Consider the following 24,395-nt stretch of genomic DNA (forward strand, 5'->3'; position numbering starts at 1 on the left):
CTGAGTTTTGCTCCTGTGCCTGTTTCCAATAGGGTCCGAAATCGCAAAAAAACCCGACACTTCACAACTTGATAGAGTTCACCGATTTGCCACTAGATCATATTTCTCCAAATACCGAATAGCTTGATCGTCGACCGCATCACTTTATTAACATTCGATGTTAAATTTCTTGCCATATCAGCACATAGTCTCTTTTTTTTTGGAACAAAAATGTCGTTTATTGTAATAACGCAACATTAGACGAAGTTGTTGTGAGCTTGATAGGTCTGTCCAAATTGCCAATTCCTAGGGGTAACATTCAAAGAAGTTAAGGTCTTATCATCACTAGCAATAAGCCTAAAACTAAGAGACTCATTAACCAAAATAGATTTAGTTTTCCAAGTAGAACCCCAATCTCTTTCCATTTCAACCCAGTGTAGAAGCTTGTTATCTCCTTTTACATCCACACCATCTAAATCCCCAGCTGCTGCTACATTCCATATTATTACATCATAGAACCATTGGTTCCCATTTATTGTGAATTGAATTCCTCCATTCCTCTTGCATGGGACTCTGCATCGAAACAAAACTCGTCAAATGAGACTTCTACTAGGATCTAGAGGCGGAGACAGGGGGCATAGAGGTGTCGGCTCGGCACACCCTGGCTTTCTAGAACTGTGCATTTTTTTTGCCCCAGCCCGGGCCCAAAGGCTACCGTTTTGGACTAGGTAGGGGCGATTTTTTGGGGGATTAAGAATCAATGACGAAACAATTCGTCGCCAATTCCATCGATTTGTCAAATTTGTCTAAATTTTGGAAATAACAATATTAGTGTTTAACGACAGAAATTTCCGTTGGTAAATATAATATTTGTTATGTTCTTCTCCAGGTCGACGGACCTTTCGTGACCCACCCTCTGAAGGTAACTTCTCCAAAAACGCTGGGATCAATTTTGGACCCTATTCCAAAAAATAGGGATAAGGGTCAAATTTGACATTGACGTTTTCGATGAAGTTCAGATTTGACCCTAATGTACGAAATGATCCAAATTTAACTTTAATGTTTCCAAGCAAGATCAATTTTGGCCATGCGTTACCTATGAAGCACCGATACTTCCCGGAGGTCACCGTACGCGTATCCGATACTCCGGGTGCGGGGATTCGCCAGGGATTCGCGGGGATACGTACGGGATTCGCCTGGGAAGTATCCCCTTTTTTCTTTTTCTTTTTAAATGAGGGGATACGCGGGGACACGCCGGGGACACTTCGGGGACACGTCGGGGATACTTTAGGTTTTTTTATTTTTTTAAACTTTGAAAGTATAAGGGTTTTTTTAAAAAAAAAACTCAGTAAATAGAAGGATTAAAATGAAATAATCCAAGATTACTGGTATTTGTGGTTTTATAATGACTTGAGAGTATTATTTGTGTTTTTATAATGACTTTATGAATATGATTTGTGATTTATATATTTATGTATCTTTTTGAATTTTCATTATAAATGATATATATATTATTAATTATATATAAAATTTGCCGTATCCCCGCCGTACCCGTATCTCATATTTTTTAGAAATGCGGTTTGCCGTACCCGTACGCGTACCCGCACCCGTATGTGTACCCGTATCGGTGCTTCATAGTGCGTTACCGAAAATTTGAAAATGTTGGTTTGACTATTATTTAACTGTCACATCGAACTTTCCAAAAATCAATTACGGCTAAGATATTTAATGTATCACTACTACCGTTACAAAAATCTGCCACAGAAGTGAATCACATGTCAATGTGTAGTTACAAATAACTAACAAAAAATGTACAAAATTGCTTCAATTTATCGACAAACTTGTTTGGAAGGTAATATGATAGTTAAAGAACAGTCAAACCAGTTTCTTTAAATTTTCAGTAACGCATGGCTAAAATTGATCTTGCATGGAAACGTTACTGTTAAATTTACATCATTTCATACGTTAGGACTTACTCTGTACTTCTTAAAAAAAACGTGTCAAATTTGATCCTTATCCATAAAAAATAACAATAAAAAAAATAACCTGCGGTAGTCGACCGGAATAATGCCAGCAGTGTGATTAGCTAGTTGGGCGAAGACGGGTTTAGCAATGTCAAAATGCTCGCGAGGATGGTTGCACCAGCCTCCATTGTCATTCGGAAGGGATGGGTTTGGAGGGCAGTGATCGGTTGCAGTTAGAATGAGAGATGGTTGTCCTGGTTTGCACCATTGGGGATTTCTAGCACATCTCAATTCATAACATGCACCACATGTTTGCCCTTCGTTGAACAAAACACCGCTTAGTGCTGTCGTGTTATACCCGTACCCTTGCGTTACTACGTCTTTATAGTCGCATGCTCCTCCTACACCAATAACACGATTTACAGAAACAATCACCTTTATATGACCCATCTAGTTTTCATTGTATTTATGTGATTATATATAATCGTATGGAATCAGGGGCGCAGATTGGGGGACTTGGGGGCCCGGTCCCCTCAGACCGCCGGAACTACCTTGACCCCGGGTAGTTTCGGTCCCCTGTCTCAAAATTTTTTTATTGAAGTGTTGAATTAGCCCCACAAGATGGCACATTAAGTGTTAGGCTTGTCCAAAATTCAAAATTTAACATTTTGGGTCTATTAGGTACTCCCTAAATCCAAATTTCTAATTTTTTGGGCCTATTAGATCTCTCTAAATCCAAATTTCTAATTTTTTTGGTCTGTTAGGCCTCTCTGAATCTAAATTTCTAATTTTTTTTAGTCTGTTAGACCCTCTTTAAATCCAAATTATTAATTTTGTTTTGCCTCGTAGGCCCTCTCAAATCAAAATTTTTAAATTTTTTTACCTGTTCGGTCCTCTCTAAATCCAACTTTTTTTAACATGTTAGGACTCTTATACGAAATCTAGCTTAATTTTGAGAAATTGTACATTAATACTTAAAAATTGGTTCTTGACCATTCAAATTATAACACGTATATATACAAAAAAAAAGAGCAAATTCGATTTAGTAAAAATGTTTTTTTTAACGGACGCATGTGTAAAATCGGCCCCCCAACCGAGTAATCCTGTATTCGTCACTGTATGGAATATATAACATAAATACGACAACATGTTTGACAATTATACGTACCAAATGTGGTGGAGTCGCCTTCATAAAAGGTGGCGTGAGCCGCGGTCCACGCACTTGGTTGAGCGTTTCTTTTGACTGCTGAAATTGTAGCTGCAGAATGTTTTTCTCTAAATGGAAATCTTGCATAGCAATATTGAAATCCAGTGATGTAGAATAACAAAATTGTTGCAGAAAGTAAGCCCATCCTGTAGGGATCTCAAAAATGATAATTATCTGAAACGGATCGTGTCAGACAAATTATCTTTTAAATCGTGTTTTTGTGTCAGAAATTGATAATCCTGATAGCGAGGTTATAAATAATTAACTTGCTTGCTTCTGCTCTAATTACCTTATAAGATCATTTCTTTCCTCAAAATATGTGAAATTTTTTCTCCTATGTTACTAATTAAATCACTTATATATAGCTATATTTTCTTCTAGAATTTGTGTGTTTTGTTTTGGTTAATTTACTAATTTTAGTTTAAGGCTTTTTTAGGGTGTCTAATTGAATCAAAATCTCAGGTTTCCCCAGTAATTCACTGTCTACCTTTCATTTTTTAGCAAATAATTTAAGCTAAAACTGTTTTTTATATTTATTTTTTCTTTGAATTTATTGTTCTTTCTTTTCCTTTGCTTAAATTTGAATTCTAATTTTTATTACCACTACTTAAATGAAAGGGATAACGATCAATTTTGCTACAAAATTATTGGAAAATCTTAATTTTACTTTCACAGTACGAACTGGCTAAATTTTGCCCCCATCATATAAATATTAGCTCAATTTTACGTGTTTCCATGAAATTTTGTTGCTAATTTGTATCGATGTTGTGAAAAGGATGAAATTGAAGTAAACTTTTAATCGTAAGGAATTTTTTAGTATATGATGGAAAAATTGAATTATTTTTATACGATGAAGATAAAAATAATGTGCACCAATAATATTAAGGATAAATTTACCTTTAATTCTAAATAAAATGATAAGTACACTTAAATATTAAAGGGATAATGTGTAAAAATATCCTAATGTTTACAGTTATGAGCAATTTTACCTCTAATATTTGAAATGGTGTAATTTTATCCCTAACGTTGATAGTTAAGAGCAATTTTACCCCTAACGTTGTCGAGTTAGTTTAATTTGAGAAATAATTTATCAAACTGGCTTATGGGAGTACTCTAAAAAATTTCCATATACAGATCATCGAACATTGGAGATACTCATCAACAACACCATTATCCTAGTTATCGAGCGTATAAATAAATCATTTGACCATTAAGGAAGGAGGGGTAGTTTCGGAAGTTTCAATGGAAAATGCAGTGGGCTCAAAAAACAGGTCACAGGCGGGTTATGCTGGACAGGCCCGCCCATCATCATGAGTATCATGGCTTGGAACTGTCGTGGGTTAGGCAACCCACGTTTGGTTGGGGTTCTCTTTGTCCAGGTCAACAAACCAAGTATATAATTTTTCTCTGCTTTAAAGATTGGTTGGAATTCATTCTTACGAATTTTAGTGTTGAGAATTGCTGTTTGTGGGTTATGGTTGTGTGGAATATGTGGCTGAATAGAAACAATTCTATTTGGAATAATTCAAGGAATTCTACAGATGTTTGTTTTCGTCTAGCGTGCATTGGGTTGAAGGAGTGGTAGGATGTTCAATCAAATGGAATGAATATTTGTGCCCAGGTTGTTCCAGGTGGGGCAAGGTTTGCTCGGGGTGTGATTCGCTGGTTACGACCTCCTCTAGGTCGCTTTAAACTGAATGTGGATGCCTATATTATTTTGGGGTCAGGTCTGCTGGGTTTGGGGATGGTGCTACGAGACTGCAATAGCAAGTTTTGTGGAGCTTTTTCTAAACTTGTGTTGGGTGATTTCTTGACTCGTGTAGGGGAAGCTATGGGTGTTCGGGAAGCTCTAAGTTGGCTCAACACAAAGGGTATGGACAGCTGTCTTGTTGAAACCGATGCAGAGATAGTGGTTTTAGATCTTAATCAACATGCCTTCAGGTCTTATTACGACCTTGTTCTTGATGATTGTAATAGGTTTATTCATTCTTTTAATAATGTTAGTATCATTTTTGGTAATTGTTCTGCGAATAGTGTTGCCCATGAACTTGCAAGGGCATCCTATTCTATGCCAGGACTGATGGAGTGGCATACTAGTCCCCTAGATTTTATTGTTCAAGCCTTGTTATTATGATTCTATTTAATGCATGGTCTTTTCTTAAAAAAAAAAAAAAAAAGTTACAGGGGACACGGAGGATCCATTGCCCCATTTATTATAAAGAAAATAAAGAATTATAGTTATCAATGTGAAAATTTCGTGGATAAATATGTAAGATTCAGAATTTATAATGGTATTAGCGACGAAATCCGTTGCTGATGCTTAGTTCGATTTTTTCGGTAATTTTTAACACATGGGTCGGTGATGTTGTCGGAATATCGGGCGAAAGTCGCCGACTAAAAGCAGTTGAATTTCTTCACAAATCACCGACTACAAATTGTGTCTGCAGCTGCTTACCTAGGAGACTATCCGTCGAATTCCGTCGGTAATGACGATCACTGGGGAATTGAGGCCAACACCGACATAATGTTTTGTTGGTGATACCGATTTTCCTTGTCGTGTTTGTTCTGGCGATTATCTCAAACATGCCATAATTATTATACAAAGCAAAATACATAAATTCATATATATAGAGAGAGAGATTGATTTGGCCCAATTGTATTAATGTTGTAATCATAAAGTAACAATTATGTAGAGCTTGTCCCACCCATGAGTAAATATTTCGTAGTAGAAGCCCTCATAGGTCTACCTAAAGTTCTTGCCCTCATAGGTCTGTCCAAATTGCCAAGTTTTAGGGGTAACATGCCAAGAAGTAGAAGCCCTTCCATCACTAGTTTTAACCCTAAAAGTAAGAGACTCATTCTGTAAAATAGCACCTGTTTTCCATGTTGAACCCCAATCTCTTTGCATTTCTGTCCACTTCAGCTTCTCATTTCCCTTCACTACTAGACCCACTACATCTCCGGCTGCCGCTACATTCCATACCGTAACCTGATAGAACCACGGATTCCCGTTTATCGTGAACCTTATTCCGCCTTTCTTCTGGCATGGAACCCTGCACTCAATTTCATTCACTTTCACTTAGAATCTCTTGTCATTGGATGAGGAAATTTCAGAGTTTAAACAATTAGTTTCATGGTAATTAACATGATTTGCAAACACAACTCGCCTCACACAATCATGTTGGATCTTTCGGGTGGGTCACTATTGATGGGATCCGACCCGATTGAATGAAAAGACATAAATTTTCATAGTAACTTTTCATTCTCTATATAAAGAAAATGGTTAATTACAAATAATACCATGTGGTTTGACCCATTTGCGGACCGGGGTGTGGTATTTTTGTTGCAAACGCAATTCTATGGTTTGCAAAAATTTTACATTTGAGTTCACTTTGCCAGAATTTGGTCGATAACGAACTCAAAATAAAAAAATTTAAGAGTTAAATGATATTTTAAACAACTTTAATTCTTCAACTTTTTAGGTTTGAGGTCATTTAAGTGTTTTTTTATGCGAGGGAAAGAAAATGTATAGAGAGAGAAAACTCAAAAAATGATGATTTTGAAAATTTAAAAATATAGTTCCATAGTAAATATGATACTATACAATTTTCAAAGGCAAAGTAAAAAAACATATAAAATTTTGCAACCACACGGTTGTGTTTGCAAAAGAAAAATACCACAAGTACACCGGTTTGTAAATCGGCCAAACGACATGGTAGTTATTTGTATTTAACCCTAAAGAAAAACAAATGTTTTTTTTTTCCACAATAGGTGTTTATACTATGAAAGTAATCTTCATAGTTTGTTATTGGGTTGATATGATTATGATATTTGATTCATGTTTTATGATCTTGGATTTGATTAATTGTGCGTTAATCTCTTAATAATTTATCAATCTATTTGACACAATTATCATTTTTGCTCCATCTATCACGTGGAATATATAAAATCACATAACATCCATTTTGAGACTTGTAAATGGAACTAACCTGCGGTAGTCGACCGGGATAATGCCAGCAGTGTAATCAGCAAGCTGGTTAAAGACCGGCTTGGCAATGTCGAAATGTTGGCGAGGCGGATTGCACCAGCCTCCGTTGTCACTCGGAAGAGATGGGTTTGGTGGGCAGTGATCAGTTGCTGTAATAATGAGAGATGGCTGCCCTGGCTTGCACCATTTTGGATTTCTAGCACATTTCAATTCATAACATGCGCCGCACGCCTGCCCATCGTTGAACAGACTACTGCTTACCGCGGCTGTGTTATACCCGTACCCTTCTGCTACTACGTCTTTGTAGTTGCATGCTCCTCCTGCACCATTTTATTTTATGAATTATATATGTTAGAGTTCGCATTCTTGGCTAATTACACATATTTATCGAATAAATATTTCGGCTAATATGAAAATGAGTACATGTTTCTTCAAGTTTAGAAGAACATTCGTGCGCAAAGATTGAAATATGTTAGAGATAATAAAAAAACTATCCTCGAATGACTCATCCATACCAAATGTGCTGGAGCCACCTTCATAAAAGGTGGCGAAAGCGGTACACCATGGACCTGGCTTGAATCTTGGTTTATTTTTTCTTTTCGGCGCTCCTACAATCCGCTGCCTACCCTGTCGGCCACTTCCTCGATTTTGACCACCGGGACGTCTTCCAATGGCTCGATGGCGGCCCCTGGAACTTTTCCCTCTTGGATGACAATCACCAAACCCACTGATATAAACTAACAATATCGTCGCCAAAAGTAATGTTCTAACTAAAGGCGACGCCATAATGCTAGCAAGGGCAAATCAACAAATTGGTTCTGCCCTTATTAGCTATATTTTTTTTCCCTCAAAATCTGCCAATTTGTGCTCTTTTTGCTAAATCCTTGGAATGTCTATTGATATTTATATATAGTTTTATTTTCTAATTTAGAGTTTTTTTTTATGTGATTTGTTACCAATTTTATTTAATTTAAGGTTGTTTTTGGAGGATCTAATTGAATTGGGCTGTTAGGACGTTCACACCATTTGCCTACCATTTTTAGTAGAATTGTTGAAGCTAAAACTGTTTTTGATATTAATTGTTCTTTCTGTTGATTACATTTTAATTTTAATTATAATTGTGATAATTAAATATATTTGAACTAAATCACTATATATATATATATATATATATATATATATATATATATATATATATATATATATGGCGCTTGCTTGCTACATTAACACACATATATAAGTTACAGCAATAGAACGAGAAATTTTATAATACTTAGACATAATCCCAGTGAATGAGACAAGAAGTGTATGGGGAACGGTTCCCGGCCCCGTTCCTCAATAATTTGGAAATCTCAAATCTTAGGAATGGATTGCCGACGGTAATGGTTATCCCACCTCATGAGACCCTGACTCATTATCATTAGGATTTCCTATAAGGATACCCGTAGAGAATATATATATATTTATAATATTTACCAAATTATTGTATAATTTTACAAATTAATTACACTTTTAAAAATTTAAATAATGGTATATTTTATCTAAATTCAAAATTATTGAAAGTTTACTAACATTTTATGTACTTATTGGATGCTTTATTTTCATTTGGATGTGTTAAGTTCGTAGGGTTTTTTTCTCTCTGTTGTTATAAAAAAATGTATTGATGAAATAATGTGTAAAAGTGTAAAAGATGTTTTATTATTTGTTGTAAACACTTTTATTAAATTATTTTGTGTTCAACTTTTTAAAAAGACATTGTATTTAGTAAATGGAATATATTTAATATTAGTTTCTGACAAGTATGTCCGCCAGTTGAAGAGCCGATTATCTGAGGTATCATAGATTTGGAGATAATAGAGATAATTCAAAAAGAACTTGGTGATGTTGTTCTCACAAGTAACTAGAGTGACAATATTACCGTCTGTGTCATATGAAATGAGTCAATCCTAATTCAACAACAACAAAAAAAAATTGTATCAAACTTGTATCAATTTTATTAAGTTAGTATCGATTGCTTGTCGTATTTTCAAACCACTTGTAATTTTTTTTACCACTTGTAATTATACTATGTATTTATATTATCGGTAACGTTAAAAAATATAAGACGATATGATAATATATCCCTAAATATTTTATATCATTTTTAGATTAGCATGCTAACATTTACCATCGAAAAATCTATTAATATCATGTTGGGTCAACTCTAACTCAATCTAAAAAATTTCATATCAACCTAAAAATGACACATTACTAGTTAAACTATACACAAACACTAAATTGCTTCGATTTTATATGATATAATTGGATCCTATGTAATTTTTCCACCTCAATCATCAGAAACAGGGAAAATAGAACCAATATTGCCCTCAAAACAAATGCTAATTGCATATGCACAAAATAAAATTAGTAGAATTCACAAACTATGGGACATATACATCCGAAACATAGTATGAACCGAAACCTCTAGGATTACAATACATCCGAAACACTTTGAATAATCAACACTTCTAAAACACAACATAAACTTGGAACATTTGACGGGCTGTATAGAAATCATGTTCCATGTAAAACATGAACAAAAATCCGTTATGAACGAAATAATGATGATAAATTTGATATTTGGCCATAATCTTTAGTGGCATGTATAAAAGAAAAACAATAATGTAATTAAATTTGTCCAGATCATCATTTCGATTTCGTTAATTTTTTTGTTAGAAAGATAACAAACTTTACTAATTCCATCACAATAGAACGTATATGAAGATTCATATGGTGTAACGTGGCTTGTATTTTATAGAAATTTGCAAGTTAAATTCAGTTTGTCTCGTACATTAAGAAGAAATTAATCGAGTCCAGTTACGAGAATGACGTGGACAAGATTATTAGAATTATTTTTGAGTCCCCAAGAGTAATTTAGTTAATACCGGTGTATCATCTGCCTGTATGCCTCCTTGTTCTTTGAATAATACTCAATCTCTGCCTGCAAACAGACAACAAACCATGTAATTGCATTCGAAACGGAATAAATAATCTAGGTAAACTTCAAAAATGGCTTTTTCTAGTCATGGATTCTGATATGGTGGACTCAAAAACTGGTGCTGCTCATTTTTTCTAACTGTTTCAACCAAAAGATTTTAGGACCATCAGGTTTTGTTACAGAAGGCTCATTGGTTATGTTGCATGGAAACTCTTCTTCACTAGCGTTTCAGGGTTTCGTGTCTGTTTCCGTTTTTTTTTTCCATGCAACATAGCTCAATGGTCATTTCTTTCAACAGTTCCAACCAAAAGGTTTTAGGACCATCAGATTTACACACATAAGGTTCATTTGGTGCCTCCGACATAAAATAACTTGCTATTTACCTCATCGCTCAAACTAAGTAAACTAAACTAACCTAAAGGGTATCTGATCAACCTCGAACCGATTCGAGTTCATAAATATATAAATAAATAAATAAGAAAACAAAACAATAATAAAAAAAAAAAAACACATTCCTTGTTTTCAAATTTGGGCTCTAGCTTGCTTTCTCTCTCTCTAGATCATGTATGGATATTCATTAGAGATGAACTCAAAAGGGAAGACGTATGACGTATGGTCATTAATTAGCATGTACTCTTCAGTAGAGGTGGTAACATGTTATGTTAATATATATGACTATACGTATGGTCATGGAACCGTTTTAACTAAAAGCACCCTCACACGCAAATGCCCATTGGGCTTGCAGCGTGCACAACAGAGGCCCAACCCACCATGTGTTTTTAATTCCACAATTAATGAGGTTGCCAGGATCCGAACCCTCCACCGTTTAGTCCACGAGGCTCTGATACCATGTCATGGAACCATCTTAGCTCAGACCCAATCATATATCTTATATTAATCTCTGACAAAACTCGAATGAGAATCATTTTAATTATCTCTTCCAAATAGAGAGACATGGATAGATTTTAGAGAATCCATTGCCAGTTTTTCACAAAATTCTTCAGAAGCATAAAGCTCAAAGAAGAATTAACAAATTCAAGTTCATCATTTAGAAAGCATATTTGAGCATACCTTTCGGACTCCTTTTATAGCAACCAAAAGCTTTTTCCCCAATAAATCCTCCAAGATAAGGTCTTTCTCTAGAAAAGCAACAGATTCAGAAAGTGTTGTCGGCAATCTTTGCAGTTTTGCATGTAGGATGGAAGGATTTGTGTCTGTTCGAAAAGTAAAAGTCATCATTTCAGAGAATATAGAAGCCAGTCACAACTTTGATTGATATAAACTGTAAATAACACATTGATCAAAATCAGAAGTTGTTCTATATTTCTAAATTTTCTTCCCAGTGCCTTCAATTTGTTGTCGTCGTGAAATTTTTGATGTTTTGTACATGGAAAAAAACAACCATCAAAGGAAGATGTTAACATGTGATTAATGACTAATGAGTTTCTTAGACAAGTGAAAATGTTGTAAGGTAAAAGAATGATAGCCCAAGTGCCAAGGGGAAAAAGAGGGACGGCCAAGGATCAACAAAAACTATTATGCATAAGCAAGGGGAAAAAAGAACTCAGTCGTAAGTTAAACTGAGCATTCAAAAGGAAACAAGAAAGCAAAGCACCATACAAGAGATAAAGTAGTATAAATGAAGATTTTTCTAATCCTCTCAAATTCTATTTAACTGTAAAATTGTTTGATGTGCAGAATACACCAACCACTAGAGGTGGCAATTATGTACATGACCCAATAACACGACAAGAAACCAACACGAAGGTAGTGAGTGCTTTTTGGGTGGACAATGACCCAAATTTTTGGGTTGGGTTAGAGTTTGACTTATTAACTCGAAAATGACACAAATATTTGAAATTATTAATGTATTCTCTCATGGTTTTACATGTCACTTTAACAAAGGTAAGAGCATCTACTTTGTTGGGCTCTTAAGTTCAAATTTGAGGAGTTTGGGTTAAAAACCAACTCCAACAGACTCTTAGTCACTCCTCAAATCACTAAGAGTCTCCGTTTCCTCTCTATTATTGAGGGGCCTCTCTCCACTCCTAGTCCTTAAATAATTTATTATGGAGGAATCTCTTTCCTCTCACTATTGGCAAATATAACAATACTTAACAATTAATAATAAATTAGGAGTGAATATGAGGTGTATTGTTGGAGATGATATGTATTAGTCGCTCCTCAAATCACTAAGAGTGTGTTTGGTTGGGTAAAACAACCCATTGGAATGGGAATGGGAATCGATCATTCCCATTGTAATTGTTTGGTTGCATATATTTAATGGTGGAAAGGCAAACCCATTCCCATAAATAGTGGAATTAGTCATTCCCCTCTCATCCCATGTTAATATTTTTCATTTCCATGTAATCAAAGAAAAGCCCACAAACTTAACCCACCATCAAAATATTTTTTTATCATTTATTCTATATATCAGTTCTACAATAATAATAATAATAATAACTTTATTTTATTGTTTTGACTATTGTTTTTTTAAGGAAGACTATTGTTATTATTATTTGATATTTACAATAAATTGATACACTGTCCTCTTTCCATAAAATATACATTAAGGTATATGCAAATTAAAATAATCTATAAATATATATATATATATATATATATATATAACTTAATAAATAAATAAACTGAATTAATATTTTATTATTGTTAAGTTTTATATTAATTCCGATTTCGATTATTAGAGAAACAAACAACTTCAAATGGAATTTGATTCCGATTCCAGATTAAACCAAACAAGATAAATAAATAGTCATTCTGATTCTGATTCTGATTCCGTCACATTCCGTTTCCATTTCGGAAATTTGAACCAAACCCACCCTAAGAGTCAATTGTTTATATTATTTTTAGAGAGTGGACTAAGAGTCTCTTAAAGATACTCTAACAAAATTATTATAAGTTCACCTACGAACACAACTTCAACCTTTATTTTAATATTTCATCCCTAATAGAGATAGTAAATTATCATATGTGACCTCTGAACACATTGCACGAATCCGATACGATATTAGCAAGTCAAGGGGCTGTTAAATAGATTTTTGGTCAAATTTTAAGTTGGTCTGAGTTAACTTACTAATCCAAAAATGACATAAATATTTAAAAGTATAAGTATATCCTCTTATATTTTTAAATGTCACCATAAACAGAGATCGTAAAATTACATGTGACAGGCAAACCCGATTGGGTTGACACGATCATAGCACGAATTTTTTTAGGTTGAATTAAGATTGATTCATTTAACAGAACAGAAGTACGACCCACTTACACGAATTGCCACCCCTACTTAGAATGAAAAGGCAATACTATAGAAATATACAAATGATCCACACAAATATATAAAATTAGAGATTAGGTTCGGAGACAAAGTGATCTTACCAACAGGTTCAGGAAGAGAAAAATGCGTCCTAAGCCCATCAATGCCAGCAGCGACAATAGCAGCCAAGCCCAAGTATGGATTGGCACATCCATCAAAAGATTTAATTTCAAAGTTGCTAACTAGACCATCTAAGGTACCAGGTGGGCATGCAGTTCTTAATGGAGCTTCCCTGTTTTCTTTTCCCCAGCACTGATATGCTCCACTCCATGTGTTAGGTTGAATGCGATCATAACTGCAGAAGTGAAAATTGGACGTGGACATAAGTAGGAAGGGTATTTTACAAAATCAAATTCGCAGGAATTTAAACATTATTATAAGAGAGCGTATTTTGTCCAAGGTCGTATAACCAAAGATAAAAGCTCACAAATAAAATCATGTCTCATTTATCTCAGAAACAGTCCAGAAGATTGGGTAAAATACATCAATGACCCCTAAATTATGGCACTACTAACATTATGGCCCCCTAAACTTCATTTCTTGACATAAAAACCCTTGAATTTTACATTCTACTATGACATTAGCGTCCAAATCAACAAAAAATCCATAAACAAAATTAACGAAATGATGACCTCAACAACTTTGACTACATCATTGACTCTCTTTTTATCTTTTGTCTCCAAAAATTATGGTCAAATACTTGTTTTACAATCATTATTTCGTTAATGTTTTAATGGATTTTTGTTGGTTTCGACTTAATGTTACAAAATGTAAAGTTCAAGGAGTTTTACATCAAGAAATGATGTTTAGGGGCCATAATGTCAATAGCACTATATTTCAGGAGCCATGAATGTAATTTACCTAGAAGATTCCTACTCAAATAAAAACATAAAATGTGAGGTGCAGTGCAATAATTTCACAAAGGATTAGACCTAAGCCCAAGATACTTCCTCATGATCATGCATTTAAGAAGTGACTGAAAAAGCAAAGCAATTAGGAAGAGCTACCAAGAAGTAACATGATCACTTGAGATGAAAAAAATAAAACCTGTTCGGAACTGGTGCAGTGAAGGCCAAAATTGATGGAAGATGATGCAGAACGCCCGCCATAAACTCCTTCCCAACGGTTGAAATTCCATACTTGGAGGAATTATCAGATGCCATAAAAACATTTTCTCCGTTCTGCCACAAGCTGATATGAACATGGGATCCAGAGCCAATGTCATCTAGTGCATACCTAAGCAAAAAGCAGAGATCAGTATGCCATGTGGAAGATTCTTACCAAGACCTGGGTCTAAAGGAAGATCCTTTTTATGTTCTTTCACTTCCATATAAATACAGAGAAAAAGTTGTGAATGGAAGTAACGTTCAGAATTATGGATGAAATTATACTTGATATACAAGACGCTAAATGTCTAATTTCCAATGTCAATTTACCAGACATAATTACCATGAAATTTGTATTAAATGATGGATGCCAGTTTTGCACAAGGTATGGTATAGCCGGATCAACAAAGTGAGGAAATAAACAGACCAACTAAAGCTCAGGTTTGATAACAAAACCTAATGCAATAGTTTTAAAAAAAATGAATCATAAAAAATCAAAAGAAAAAAATCAAACCACAATTGGCCACCAGGTTATGATGGAATTATCATTTCGGAATTTATTATCCTCATATAAGCACAACACTGAATGATTATTATGCCATTTTGATTTGATGGCACTCTGATAAAGAAGACATCACTATCTATCAAGAAAAATATTGTGAACTTACTTTGGCACAAAAGTTGCCAATAATCCATTTCTCCTGGCAGTAGCTCTAATAGCCTCACGGGCATAAATTAGGTTGTCAGCAGATTGCATACATGCTGTGTGCCCCAATGCCATTTCAAATTGGCCCTTCCCAGCTTCTGCGTGGAACTGCAATAGTTATAAAAGCGAAAGATCAATCAAAATTACATCACAAACACATCTCCATAAGAGAGAGAGACAGTGTGGAAATAAAAGATGCATAATTAACTGAATATATGTAGTTAAGAAAAACTCTTGGTATAGAGACATGAGCACAAGCACCAGGAGAAAATCATGAACCAAATGCCAATTCTATTGAAGGAATGACAGTTTTGAGGACCGCAAGTTTGAATAAAAGAGTGTTTGTGAGCACACCTTCTTGGAGAACATGAAACTCTGCCACATTGACATTCCTAGTCTTACGAAACCAAGTTACTGGCAAAGATATGTTTCTTTGACTCGAAATTGTTTATATGGTCATTTAGTTGACCCAGATATTTTCCTTCTGGATTCTGGACTCTGATTTCTTTTACCCGTTCCACTTCCCAAATGTTTTATCAATTTATATATAAAAATCTGCAAGAACTTGCACATATGCTTCAGTAGTTCCAGTTACAGAGTTCATGGTCAAGTAAGCATAATTCTAATTTATAAATATAACTCAAATACTAATGTTGCACCTGGTCCACATCAATGTTTAAGGAGTGAAGAGCAGCAACAACTTCATGAAAAATATGGGCGGTCGCATCATATGCTGATGCCGAGCAGTAGCAAGCTGAGTCAACTGGCACCCATTCTTCTTTCCCTTCCCTGCAGAATTGCATATTACAGGTTCAATAGTAATTTTATTTTCCCAATATAATTTGCAACGAACTAAAAGCTGCTTACTTTGCCACACTCTTCAAGAGCACAAACTCATTTTCAAATCCTGCATTCATCACCTGAAAATATACAGTTAGAAAGTCCAACAAACAACATATAAACATAACTTGATGCAATTCTAATTCCAAGTGTATTAAGATATAAAGATCTGGTATACCAGGTTAAATTCTTCTTTTAAAACTTTACAAACCCTTCGTAATGCCTCCCTTGGGCAATACTCCCATGCTTCCCCAGGTCTTAGATGCATGTCAGCCAGAACCATTTCCTCTTGTTTTATCCTATGCCAAAAGGGAATCAATTCAAATATATACACAACAAATGAAGATCATAAACAGCGCATGCAAATGACAAAAGTTAATCTAACAAATAAGACCCAGAAAAGGTATTTATAGGAAGATAAACTATTTATCAGTACATAATGGTAATAGTATAGGTTCCTAACAATTCCCACTGAAAGACAAAATTCTTTGGTTTCTTCCCCACTGTCCCTTTGTTTTTGAAACTAAAATGAAACAGTTGGTTACGTTTCTTCTGCTTTCTGTTTGTTTCTTTTTAATCACTAAGTAACCTTGACAATTTAGTGACAATGAAAGCAAATCATCGCCAAGCATAATGAAAGATATTTGGCAGGTACTCTTTATTTCATAATATATAATGCAAGTAACTAATCAGAAGGCTTTGGAAGGAATATTTTGTTGAAAAACCTTTCCACAAGATTTTGATTTGACAAAATTAATTAAGTGAAAGTAAATATTCTACAACACACTAAGTTTAAATGCTTTGGCTTATTGTTACTAATGTGTTTGTTCAATGTTGAGTTTATAATTTATCATAAGACATAAAGATCATAAGGCTCAAGCCCTATATGGAAGTCAAGGCCCAAGTCAAACAAACCTAAGATCACTCAGCCCGCGTGTCTTCAAAACGTTGCCGTTGAAGTAATGAGACGCATGCTGAGTAAAGAAGGATCGAGAAGATCCACGTAGACAACTTCGGTATGAAGCTGTTGAGCTGTCTCGACAAAACGTACAAGACAGCTGATGACCATAAGACAGCTTCCAGACAAAGTATTTCCTCCTCAAGTAAAAACCAGAAGACACAGCAAGCTGTCTGGTTGACATTACCCAAAATGGAGGAACATGCTGTCACACTGACCGAAGAACAGAAGACGCTGGAATCTGATTGGCTAAAGAGAACTGCTGGCAGACTCAGTGAAAACGACTTGTAGCCGTTTCCCTCCAACGGTTATTTCGAAATTCGAAATAACCAGAAGCTCTCATAGCTCTCTATAAATAGAGCATTCAGAATCCACATTCCACAGAGAACTTTGAGCAAAAAGCCGTTACGCTGACCAAACGCATACAAAAGTTCTCCATCAGAAGCAAAGCAAAATTCTTACACTACAAAGTCTATTCATTTGTGTAAAAGTCTAGAGTGATTGTTTTTCAATCATCTAAGGTGTTCTAGCAATTGTTGTTTAGGACAAAATCTTTATCATTTCTAGAAGTAGAAAGGAGAGGCTGAGTACTCGGTTTTAAGTACTCAGCGGAGAGATTAGGATTGAGTAGAAGTATAGAGGAAGGTACTCTTGTCATACTCAATTGCTGATATTGTAAAAGGTTTGAGGCTCTACCTTTAAAGAGCTCAGTAGAGGATTTGAAATCTCGGAGGTGTTCCGGGGACAGGACGTAGGCTTAGAAGAAGCCGAACCTGGATAAATCTGCTGAGTGAAGTATTTCTAAACCTTAACTCCTTATTCATATTGCTTGCTTAAAACAAACTAAAACTGACCAAGTAAAAGAGGTCAAGCTGAGTTGTGCGCTACCAACGAGAAGGTTCAGGAATAGACTCTAAGTGCTATTTCCTGACCTAAGCAACGAAGCTGTCCTAGTCACTAGTTGACTAAGCCAGTGTCTTGCTGAGTGCTAAGCGCCGCTGTTAGATAAACTTTTCTTAAAGAAAAGAAATCTGCCCAAATTATTTTAAAAAGGTAAAATAGTTCCTAACCCCCCTTGGAACTATATTTGCAACCTTACAAGGGACCAACATATTTCCCACATAGTTCAACTTTGTCATTTACAGTAGATGGCTACTTAGTACTTTAAATTGAAGAGTACAAACAAAGAATCTAGACCTAACTTTTGATTCTCTAAGGCAATAGGACATCTTCAAGTCTTCTATTTATCAAGTGAAGTGATTTACATTGTACAGCTCAGTTGCTGGTCATTTGAATGAAAGAATACATCTTACAAGAACCTTAAGTTTGTTTCTAAAGAAAATATCATAAGAGGTTATTGGGAGTCTTGGTTGTTTGTCAGTAGAATATTTTGATCTGAAGATCAAGGAAACTCATTCTGCGAGGTAAAAGATCTATCCACCTAAGGTACAAAGACCTAGGAAATAAAATATCATACTCACCAGTCAGTGTATGCTGATTCCTGAACCCATTCTACATGAGGGTGTATATGAAGTATTTATGCCTATGATAAATTCAACCATCATAAGTTTTCCAGTCAGGGACGAAAAGCAGAATAAGAATATGAAAATATCATTTATAGTTGATTTTTGGAAGCTTTGGTCAAAGTATGATCTGGTCTATCCATGTTTGGAGCACAAACCACTGTTCATCATTTCTCTATAGTGTTTTTAATTATCTAATACAGAAATAACTCTCTACTGCACTAGCCTAAGGAGCATAGTTGTTAAAGGGGCACCTGAGGCGAGGCTCAAGATCATGCGCCTGATAAGCCCTAGGTGAGGCTCTGTCTAAAAGGCTCTCGTCTTGTGCGCCTCGCCTGGGATTCGCAGGCTCCCCTCAGACGTGCCTCTTCTGCGTTTTAATTAATGATTAGGTTTTAATTTGTTTTACTGCTCTCATTAAATAAAAGGTCTATTAATCTCAACTACGTATCCTATTTAGTAAACTTAAATCTAACCCGTTGATCTAAGTAAAAAGGAATAAGAAGAGACATAAAAATAGAAGGGAGGGAAGAAAAGTACGAGACATAAAGAAGAGGAGCTCCTTCTGCAGTGCAACACAAGAAACCAGTAGAGGTCTGCTGCAGTTCTAGTATCTTGGTCTAGTCAACACTTAACTTGGTGTTTTTGACGCTTAATCTTATGTTCTTATGTGGTTTTGACTTGTTTGTATGGTTATAAGTGTGATTGTTATTTCATCATAATTTGTGCCTTAACTACTAATAGAGTATTAGTGACATTAGTATCTAATATTGATAATTAGATTTTGATGAGAGCAGGCGCGCGCATGAGCCTTGCACCTTGCGCCAAGGCTCCAGGACCCGCTAGCGCCTTAGTGCGCCTTTAACATCTATGCTAAGGAGACAACCTCTCCTCCCAAGCCAAACGCCGATTCCCAAAAATGAATTGCAGAATACCCTTCTACTCCCCCTAACTGATCTATATATAACCTCTAATACACCAAACTCCAGCTAACCCTATTCATATATCACTCTTCTGTTCCAATATTGGCCTTAATTCACATATAGTCATATAGTATTATATATCACATTCTCTATCATTTTTATAAGAAAGTGGAATGCATAAAATCAGAAAGCTATAAAGTGGCAAATTGAAAAACCAGAAATATAGACAGTAGGTACTTGATGATGGCAAATATAGTACCATGGGATTCTCTTCTTAGTTAATAAATCAGCCATCAGTCTTATCTCACCCACTCCAGTCAGATTAGTCCCATCTGCTGGACCATCAACTGCTGAACTCATTCCCATGCTTGCAAAAGTCAAACCAAGACCATTCTTCTTCACAACATCATTGAAGCGCTTCACTGGAACAACCTGAAAAGACATATGACAATTAATAAATAAATGCCAACTAAAAAACCAAGCTTTGGAAGCAATCAAAAAATTAGAAGTCAAAATAAATCAAATACAACTAAAATAAAAACCTACACGGCATCTGTGTTGTCCAGATGCGTCAACCCAGATGATACGAACAAATGAAATGCAATTCTCTGAAGTACTCCCAATGTTTGCTGAGTTGGAAGATACATTAGCCTCCAAATTAAATGTGTTCCCACTTATATTAATCTTGTAAAACTTGACTGCATTTTTTGCTAGGATGTCATTAGCCACTTTAATAGCTTCAGCAACTGTGAGGTCACCATCTGAGCATGTATCACGTAATACAGAAAATACTACTTCACGAGCTTTCTTTGCACCTGTAACAACAATAATTAGTAATTTGAAATCATCGTCTTCATACATAATATTTACCAGTAAATAAGAAAAATATCATTTCATAAAAGAACAAATTAATAAACATTTTGTCTGTCTATCAACAATTCAAAAAAAAAAAAGAATCATACCTTAAACCTATGAGACAGGCACTATCCGATGATTGGACATAATCATTTTGTTTAGTAATAAATCATAGCGTCTATATGCTCATTTTATAGTAATTAATATAACAGTAAGGATAAATAATAATAATATAAGATAGTTGTTTGCAATAAGGACCAATTACTACATCAGCAAAGAAGCATGTCGCTAAGTACAAAAGTTCAATTTAAGCAGAGGACATAAATTAGTGGCAAGCACCACATATATGTAGAAAGAACACAGAACATCCCATGCAAAAGAAGATTCAGGAAAAATAAAATAATCAGAGAAGTAGAGAGCACAATCAGAATTTAGTGCCATGTCAATTGGCAAGAATGTTAACAAACCTAGGTAGTGTGTTTCTGGAAACGCATATCCATCAGTGCTGAACATAACCTGCAATTTTGATCATCTATAATTATCAAATATTGTCAGAAGAAATAAAACGTCACTTATAAAATAGGCCAAGCAAGTTCATCTTTGCAATTGTAGAATCAAGACACCACTTCATAAAGCATAAAGGAGGGGAAAGAATATCAGTTTCTGTAACAAAATCTTGGAAGCACTTTAATTTATTGTGAAATGGACATTTTACTTATATTTATGATCCAAATGCTTTCTTTGAAAGGAAAATTACAAATTTCTAGAATCTTTAATTTGAATACTTCTCAGCCGGGACTATAATCACCTTATTTGTTGGAGCCAACTCCAAGAGTTCTTTTAGTGAAGATATCATCCCATGGACACTAAGTTTAGGAATTACCAAACCAAAGTCAAGGTACACCTGAAAGAATTAGCATTGTATCATTTACAAGGAATCTTACGGCATGAACATTGTAACTTTATATGCATAAAAGTTCAAGAAATTCACTGGAGACTATTGATCGTACCTGTGGGTAAACAGAGGCCAGATATGATGCTTCCTTTGAAAATGGATATGACGCATGCAAAAGAACTATACGAGACTTCGAAAATCTCTGATCCTCGAGAAGCATTCGCATATGAAGGGGATTGGACAGCCGTAGATCCAAATCTTTATCCCCAAATCTAAATATGGGAGGAAAGATAAAGCAATACATAAGATGACCAAATATAAAATTAAATAGATCGCATAAATAATTTATGCTCTCTATGCTAGCTAAATTAGAATGAGGAAAGGTCACTTGCATATTTAGGACTTTTTGGTTAGTTCCTAGATGGTCACCAATTTGACCAATATTGACCTTATGAACACAGAAGTCAAATTTCGATATATTAACTTGATGATGTTATGAGCATTGTTTCCTCTCACTTGAACATACTTGCAGGAAAGGAGTCCAAATAAGGACCCAAAAAGTCAAAACCAATTCAACTTCAACACAGCTGACCACATTTCAGTTTTTTCAATCAGCTAGAAAGAACATAAAATACAAGTTTCTTTCACACTTTCCAGCCACCAATCAGATCGTAATGTACACTTTAACAACTACCAAATTTTCATTTACCCTGTGTGTATCTGCATTGGCAAGTCAAACTGTACAGCGACCACCAAACTTTGCGTGAATACATAGTCAATAAAGCTTTTATTCATTATGTGAACAGGCTTGCCAGCTGAAAAGAGGAACAAATCAATATTTCCCTCGATTGAAACAGCATATCATCAATCAATATATCATGCATACCCTTTAGAACTTTAGCAAGTCCTTCTTCAGCATCTTTCGTAGTGACATTTGTCTTGATTTCAAGGCCACTGCGGTAAGCAGCTATGCTTTTCAAGCCAACTATTTTATCAGCAACCTTAATCAATTTTAAGGAATTAACTCTTTACGAACAGTCTAATAATAGCAGATAATGATTACAACTAGTTGAAAGGATATGATTTCAAGTTCTCAACAAAGGTCTCAAGGAACTTATTCAATGTCCAAGCTGAGCCATCTGGCATCTCCTGGAAAGAAGGGGAAACAACTAGTGAAAATCTGAATTGAAAAGACCAAAAATGTTGACAGCTGCAGTATGACATTCCAACTTCCCAATAAAGAAGTTACATGACAGATTCAAGGAAAATGAATTTAAGTTTGAATGGTTTTAAGGAATCTCGTAATTCATAATGTAAAAGACCAACTGTAGGCTGTAGCTCATTACTATTTTTACCTGTAGAACCTGAAAGAAAACTGTGGTTATACTAATATATCATTATTCATGCCAAGTTCTAAAAAACCTGCTCTAAAATGCTGTTTCGAGAGAACTATTAGCATGAAAACAATTAGGCATATTCTACTTTTCGAACACAACAGTTAGATTTCAATTGTCAACATTGATGCAAATTTGTGTATACAAAATTTCAACCAGCTGACAATGAGACAAAATTCAATCATACTTCCTATTGAAGTCAATGAACATGAAATTCTAATAATTTTGATGAAACAGAATATGATTATAAGTACAACGGATCCCAGAATTACCAAATAAAAAGCAAAATTAAATATTAAAAGAAGAATACACTGATCATTTGACAGAGATCACAATTTGAAATGTTAAGACTGCTTTGGAGAAAATTGAAAATAAAAAATAACATTTATTCAAATGGGTGCATTAAGGAAGTTGACTGAACCAACTGAACAAATTTGTGCCTATGTTCCAGGAACGATTGACACCTACTCGTAGTAATAATAAAAAAGAAGAAGAATAAGCATCTTACTTCATCCAGAATTTGCTCAGCTAGGCGTTCAATTCTCAGTATTCGACCAACAAATGGAGTGAAACTCGCATGCCACTCAAGATCATGCATCTTGTCCAACTTCAATCCATCATCGATGAGCATTGCAGAGATTCTCGCAGCTTTAAAGCATTTGGAGGAAATGGACTCCAAGCCTGAAGATCTACGATGCTCTTCAACGGCTTGCAACGAATTCTCGCAGCAATATAACTCAGAAATCTCTCTTAAATTCCTCTTCCATAAACCAAACAATAAAATCAGAAATGAAGTCGCACAGCCAAATATCAAATTCGTTATACATACAAACATATTATCACACGACAATAACCAAAAACGATAAATCAGCATTTAACCTTAAGATGATAATTTTTCATAACACCAACTGCTAAAATAACAACTACAGAACCTCATATCAAAATTAAGTAACTACATAAATCCAATAAGACTAACTATGGAGCGGTTACATATATAAAACGCAACATTAAAGAGAAAAATATATAATAAAGAAAACCACAGAGTTCAAAACCTTACAACTTCGTTGGCGCCAAAAGAGTCAACGGTAAATCAACGGATCAATAAGCACAGGGAGAAGCAAAGATGTTTTGTTCATAAGAGAAATAAGTAACTAAATACCTTGAAGGAGAGCGAGTAAGGAGCGGAAGACAAGGCGTCGTCGCCGGTACCTTCAGTGAAGCCATTGATGAAGGGGAAGGAAGAATCGAGAGCGACAATGTTGTGAGCATGAGCATCGACTAGTTCAACCTTCTCGATCGCCTCTCTTAGTTCATCAAACTCCATTGTTAGCTTAGCTTCTCCGCTCTGTGATAGTGATTTCTTTGAGAAGATGAAATGAAGTTCGGTGGTCAAACTAGTATCTAGCTGCGGGTGGCGTCTAGTTAAGTGGAGTAGGGAACAGATTTCAACGATGTGCGTACTGACTACTTTCTGCACGTCCTTTAGATAAATATGGCAACTTGTAATATTATTAGTTACCGCCATTTACCGTAAATTAACGTGTCCATCCTTTAGCCAAACATATCAATTAGCTAAATTTTACTAAGCCCAATAAACTAATTAAAGTTGCTAATTTATTATCTTTCTTCTTAGCTTATTTAACTAGTTGCTTTAATTAGTTCATCATCTAAACTTGTTTGGTAAAATTTAACTGATTGATAATAACTGATGGTGTAAAATGATAAATAAGGATATGATAAAACTTT

At 35.0% G+C, this 24,395-nt stretch overlaps 3 protein-coding genes across 3 annotated transcripts; all 3 read right to left on the minus strand.

Annotated features, from left to right (window-relative positions):
- Window positions 1–236: 236 nt before the first annotated feature.
- Window positions 237–3,422, minus strand: LOC136208154 (expansin-A4-like). Its single transcript, XM_065998968.1, has 3 exons — window positions 3,112–3,422; window positions 2,026–2,344; window positions 237–552 (listed from the first exon to the last, which is right to left on the minus strand). The coding sequence occupies exons 1-3, from the start codon at window positions 3,293–3,295 to the stop codon at window positions 237–239; spliced, it is 819 nt and encodes a 272-aa protein (XP_065855040.1). The 5' UTR covers window positions 3,296–3,422.
- A 2,471-nt stretch (window positions 3,423–5,893) lies between these two features.
- LOC136208155 (expansin-A9-like) lies at window positions 5,894–7,924 on the minus strand. The gene is made up of 3 exons (XM_065998969.1): window positions 7,654–7,924; window positions 7,140–7,458; window positions 5,894–6,203 (listed from the first exon to the last, which is right to left on the minus strand). Exons 1-3 carry the CDS (start codon window positions 7,922–7,924, stop codon window positions 5,894–5,896), a joined length of 900 nt encoding a protein of 299 aa, XP_065855041.1.
- Window positions 7,925–9,802: 1,878 nt separating this feature from the next.
- On the minus strand, window positions 9,803–24,101 carry LOC136208757 (protein fluG). The gene is made up of 18 exons (XM_065999914.1): window positions 23,809–24,101; window positions 23,158–23,409; window positions 22,337–22,404; window positions 22,142–22,257; window positions 21,965–22,070; window positions 21,371–21,527; window positions 21,169–21,264; window positions 20,828–20,876; window positions 20,052–20,320; window positions 19,765–19,937; window positions 16,280–16,400; window positions 16,129–16,181; window positions 15,921–16,050; window positions 15,224–15,369; window positions 14,497–14,685; window positions 13,512–13,744; window positions 11,187–11,329; window positions 9,803–10,118 (listed from the first exon to the last, which is right to left on the minus strand). The coding sequence occupies exons 1-18, from the start codon at window positions 23,971–23,973 to the stop codon at window positions 10,056–10,058; spliced, it is 2,529 nt and encodes an 842-aa protein (XP_065855986.1). The 5' UTR covers window positions 23,974–24,101; the 3' UTR covers window positions 9,803–10,055.
- Window positions 24,102–24,395: the final 294 nt, after the last annotated feature.

This window comes from Euphorbia lathyris, chromosome 10 (assembly GCF_963576675.1).
Source record: "Euphorbia lathyris chromosome 10, ddEupLath1.1, whole genome shotgun sequence".
In the NCBI taxonomy this organism is placed as follows: Eukaryota; Viridiplantae; Streptophyta; class Magnoliopsida; order Malpighiales; family Euphorbiaceae; genus Euphorbia; species Euphorbia lathyris.

What these genes read in the sequence shown, in the direction of transcription:
- LOC136208757 (XM_065999914.1), bottom strand. Translation starts at nt 23,973, where the DNA reads ATGGAGTTTGATGAACTAAGAGAGGCGATCGAGAAGGTTGAACTAGTC. An exon ending in TGGCCTCTGTTTACCCACAG is followed by an intron (nt 21,265 to 21,370) that starts GTACGATCAATA and finishes TAATTCTTTCAG; the next exon opens with GTGTACCTTGACTTTGGTTT. An exon ending in TTGGCAACTTTTGTGCCAAA is followed by an intron (nt 14,686 to 15,223) that starts GTAAGTTCACAA and finishes CTTTTTGCTTAG; the next exon opens with GTATGCACTAGATGACATTG.
- LOC136208154 (XM_065998968.1), bottom strand. Translation starts at nt 3,295, where the DNA reads ATGGGCTTACTTTCTGCAACAATTTTGTTATTCTACATCACTGGATTT. An exon ending in AGGCGACTCCACCACATTTG is followed by an intron (nt 2,345 to 3,111) that starts GTACGTATAATT and finishes TTATTGGTGTAG; the next exon opens with GAGGAGCATGCGACTATAAA. An exon ending in ATTCCGGTCGACTACCGCAG is followed by an intron (nt 553 to 2,025) that starts GTTATTTTTTTT and finishes GTTTCGATGCAG; the next exon opens with AGTCCCATGCAAGAGGAATG.
- LOC136208155 (XM_065998969.1), bottom strand. Translation starts at nt 7,924, where the DNA reads ATGGCGTCGCCTTTAGTTAGAACATTACTTTTGGCGACGATATTGTTA. An exon ending in AGGTGGCTCCAGCACATTTG is followed by an intron (nt 7,459 to 7,653) that starts GTATGGATGAGT and finishes AAAATGGTGCAG; the next exon opens with GAGGAGCATGCAACTACAAA. An exon ending in ATCCCGGTCGACTACCGCAG is followed by an intron (nt 6,204 to 7,139) that starts GTTAGTTCCATT and finishes AATTGAGTGCAG; the next exon opens with GGTTCCATGCCAGAAGAAAG.